The 4,593-nt window shown below is 39.1% G+C and overlaps 1 protein-coding gene across 1 annotated transcript in view; it reads left to right on the top strand.

Annotated features, from left to right (window-relative positions):
- Positions 1-2,753, top strand: part of LOC107704308 (eukaryotic translation initiation factor 4H-like) — an 18,318-nt gene extending 15,565 nt beyond the window's left edge. Inside the window, exons 7-8 of the mRNA XM_016507201.1 lie at positions 455-570; positions 1,685-2,753. Of these exons, the coding sequence (XP_016362687.1) occupies positions 455-570; positions 1,685-1,690 (122 nt within the window). The 3' untranslated portion in view covers positions 1,691-2,753. The remainder of the gene's footprint in view (positions 1-454; positions 571-1,684) is intronic.
- Positions 2,754-4,593: the final 1,840 nt, after the last annotated feature.

Below are 4,593 nucleotides of genomic sequence, written 5' to 3'. Positions count from 1 at the left end.
GAATGTGGATTTTTATTTTAAATTCGACGAATATTCAAAATTCTAATTTTTTTTTGACAGCCCTAGTTAGTAGTAGTATTTTAATAGTATTATTGTTGTTGTTTTACAGAAACACTGATTGAAACCCTACCAGCACATTAGTTCTAATATAGGAAATGCTGATAATTTTTTGTAGTTGTGCTTTCGTATGTGAATGTATCTTTGTAAAAAGCTGCCATATATATTAAAAATTTATTAGCCAATGGCGATTCTGTTGCCAAGGTGTGTGTAGAGGGTTGGTTTTGTGGATGTGGACAGTTCATTATTTCAATGAATTATATTTTCAATTCCCAATTGACTAAAATTGACTAAAAAGGGTTGCAGATACCATTTCACGTTGACTTTAAATTATGTTTGACACTTGCATAAATTCTACAATAACATCTAATGTCTCGATTTCTCGTTTTTTCTGCAGAGGAAAGAGCGCAGAGACCAAGGCTACAGCTGAAGCCGCGTACAGTGGCAGCTCCCCTTAACCAAGTGGCCAACCCCAACTCGGCCATCTTTGGGGGTGCCAAACCCAGGGAGGAGGTAATTCCCAAAGACAAACACTAAGAGACTGCAGCCTCCCTCGGCGCTCCAAAAGGAAGCAAGGAAGGGAGGGAGGAGAGAAAGAAAGGAAGGGATATTCGGGGAGGGATGGGTGAGGTCCAGGGACGACAAACGACGACGAAAAAACGTATCATGCCAACGGGAATGCGATAAGGCCTCTGTCGTCATTCCTTCCTGTTAGAGATGAACGGAGTCCCTGCGAATTCAGATCGTGCGACTATACCGTATATTTATTCAATGGAAAAAAAATCTACAATAAGACCACACCCACATCGATCGATCGTCATGACACTTGCACACACCAACGAGCAGCTCGTGAATGCATGGCAAAACTGTTTAACAATGGTTTTACGTCCACCTTTGCTTCCCTGTAATTAGTGCCTGCTCTTTACTGTAGTTTTCGTCAGGGGAAAGTTCTTTCACATCCTTGGTGAGATCCGAAAGGTTTTTTTTTTTTTTTTGGAGCTGCTCTCTTAAATGGAATGGAAACTGATTTTAAATGTTTTTGTTTGTGTTTTATAGCTGTAGACTAAACTGCACACGCCAAGCCCTTTTATCATGCGAATAATGACGACACTGATTTGGTTTGTGCGCTTTTCTCGCGGGGCAGCTAGCTAGCGTTTCGACAGTTGACATTCATGATTGCGTTCACGAAAAGCAGTATTAGGTTTATTGGATTTGAACTGCCATCGTTTTGTATTTTGTTCTTTGGATTTTTGATGGACTGCATCTATGAAGATTTTTCTCTTTGGTGTGATTTCCAGCAATGGCACGAGCTCCCTCACGATTTCAGCCGATTCACGTATACGCAAACCTTCGAATGCACACTGGATTGTACATGTGGTGCTTGTCCTCTCCCTAGTCCTCACGGTGCGTGTAAATTGGCGCGTTAAAGCACAACGTAGTCCAGCTGTACAGTCAGTGTTCGGTTTCGGAGAACTTAGTAGATCTTCAACCCAGCGCAATCTTCCCGCTTGTGTTGAATCGATTCTGCTATTGCTTTGTCAGAATGTTCATGTGCAAATTTCACCGACTCCTACAATGGACCCTGTGTAACCATCTTGTTCTTGTTTTATGTTTCCGTTCTCTAAAGAATTAGTATCTGTGTCAGTGTGGCTGCATTATTCCGGAAGGCTATACTGGATTCTACTGGCTTTGATCACCATAAAATCTTTCAAAGACTTCAGTGACACGCAGGCAGGGGCACGAGGTGCTGGTCTTCTCTCGAATCTGAACGAGCCCTCATCCGATTGGCTTAAAAAGCAAGTGGAGGTGGGGGCTCTAGAAAGGGGGAGGGGCACAGTCTTAACTCCGCCTCTGCCTGTCCTCGCTGGCTCCTCCCACGCGCCTCAAAGAACCAAAACTTGGAGGATGGCATCTCCAGGTTGAATGCGTTTAAGGACTTCAGCATCTCTTTCCCTTCCCAAAGTATCTTTTGTGTTTTTCGAATTTGTAGACGCACGGACGTAATTGCCGCCGTGTCCATTTTATATTTTGCTCTTTAGATTTCTTTACTGTATTTGAAGATTAAAACGTTGAGCTTGATTCTTAATTAAACCATTTCAAAGTGAAAAGGTTTTTGAATTCTTGCCTTGTCTTTACGAAAGATTTTCCCACCCTGAGCAAATCCTGGCTCATCCAGAGCTTTCGGGAACAATGTGCCACATGTTTCATTCATTTAGAAGGGTATGCATGATAGGTTTGGTTGGTGACACATGGGTCTACAGTCTACAGCGACATTCACAGCTTGACGGCAGTGTATTTCTTTTCACGTGAAAAACAATAGTAGAAACTATGATCCGTAACAGCATCAGTACTGCCTTTCCATATGAAGCTAATTGAACAAAAATGAACTGCTTACACATTTCCAGACACGCCGGTGACGCCAGGCGCTGCTGTAGTTTCATCGAGTGTAGAGTCCTCATGGGAAATCCTTCTCTTCACTTTTTACTGGATATAAATGAGGAAGTTCGTTTTTTTTCTTACTGTATAATAGAGGTCAGCTGTTTTTCTTTTTGTTTTTCTTTTCATTTTCCTACGCTGTTTATGGCAATAAATTGTATCATCTTCGTGTTTGAAATGAATGTGTTGATATAGGATAACGGGATGAATTTATCCTGTGTCCTGTGAAGCTATATGGTGTTTGAGTCATTTGAAGGACATAAAAAAAAATTGCAAAAATTCGACCTGGCAGTTGGTTTCACGCCGGAGTTGTGTCGCAAGCTTCAAGAACAAGGTAACAGAACTTGTCATTGCAAGACACGAAGTCTTATTTCTGTTGGGTTAACACGGGAAGTCTTTATTCTCAACATAGGAGACACGTGATGAGTGATTGTTTTGCATATGTAAAGAATAAAAGATTTGAAGAGGAGACCCTGGCTTTGGGGTGTTATGATCTACATGCAAGGAGACAGCGTTAGGGACAGTTTAGGGGGTGATTCACCAAAAAATGAAGATTGTTACCATTTATAGTCGCTCTCTGCGTGTTCCAAACCTGTGTGAGTTTCTTTCTTCAGTTGAACACAAAAGAAGGTATTTGAAGAATGTTGGTAACAGAGCAGTTGACATTAGTCATCGACTTCAACAGTATGTTTATCCATTTTGTGGATCTGTCAAAATACTGCCTGAATGTGTAAATATTTACATTTGAAATCATATCAGGATTTTTCATTCAATTTTTTCCCTCACATTAATAGCAATATTGGAGTGTTTTGAGTTTTCATGAAAATAATGTCTCGATGCAAATTGAGTTCTGCAAAGTACATTTTTTGCCCATTGGGTTTTGGGGTGAAATATGACCTGGAAGTCTTTTGCAAGATCCACCGTTGGATATGTTTTTCTTTTACATGTAGGCCTGCAGTGAAAGTAATGCACCTAAATAGATACGCTTTGACACTGGAGCAACATGCCTGTGGTGTGAAAGAATGAAACTTTTATTTAAATCTGTAGCGACTTTGAGTCTCCTACAAGCTTTAGTTGGAAGTGAACGAGGAAACAGGTTTGCTTTAATATATATATATATATATATATACACACACACAGTGTTGGGGGTAACGCATTACAAGTAACGCGAGTTATGCATTCTACTGTACAGACGTAAATTTACTTTCCCTTCAGCCTGAGGCTTATTCATTTCACTTTTGGTGTGAAAAGGCTTTTATATTCGCCAAAAATAGAACTTTTTTATTTTATAAACAAACAAGCAAGCCCTGTCCAGATTTAAAAAGTAACGTAACGCATTACTGTACATAAAAAGTAACTAAGTAACGTAATTAGTTACTTTTTTTATGGAGTAACGCAATATTGTAATGCATTACTTTTAAAAGTAACGTTCCCCAACACTATATATATATATGGGCTATTAATGCTAGAATCGAATTGATAGTCAGTTGTTTCACTGCTTTACATACTGAACTCTACTGTGATTATGAACTTGAGTGCTTGATAAAAGATCATCTGTCACTGGAGCAAAGGTAACAAAACAAGGTTCTCCACAGTCAATTTATTATGCAATCTTGGGGTTTTCATTTAGTTCATGCGCAATCCCATGCACATAATTTGTTTTATTTCAGCAGAGGTCGCCGTCTTCTGCCTTAGAATTCTATCTGATCTAAATTCTCTTTCTCAGATCAGAGAACATGTACTGTCTGTGCAACGAGTTCTGGGATGGACGTTGCTTCTGATGGGTCATTTCTAATATATGCAACATTCATAGTTGCCTATATTAATATATATTTCAACTTTAATAGTTACAAGTTGTTATTTACACACCCACACACACACAGAAGATGAAAATAAAGATAGTCAAATTCATTGCTAATACTTATCCTACTGATATTTGTGCTTTTGTCTTCTCGCCAATGCGTTTTATCACTTTATGTGGTTCAAGAACTATTAGGGATGTCATAAGGCTAATCAAGATGGAAATTAAAGATATGAGAGAAAAATATAAATGATGACAGCATATGCAGAAAATAAAACTGATTTATTTATTTTTTCTGA

This window comes from Sinocyclocheilus anshuiensis, unplaced genomic scaffold (genome assembly GCF_001515605.1).
Source record: "Sinocyclocheilus anshuiensis isolate Anshui unplaced genomic scaffold, SAMN03320099.WGS_v1.1 scaffold1493, whole genome shotgun sequence".
NCBI classification, from domain to species: Eukaryota; Metazoa; Chordata; class Actinopteri; order Cypriniformes; family Cyprinidae; genus Sinocyclocheilus; species Sinocyclocheilus anshuiensis.
This window is presented reverse-complemented; position numbering and strand designations above follow the sequence as displayed.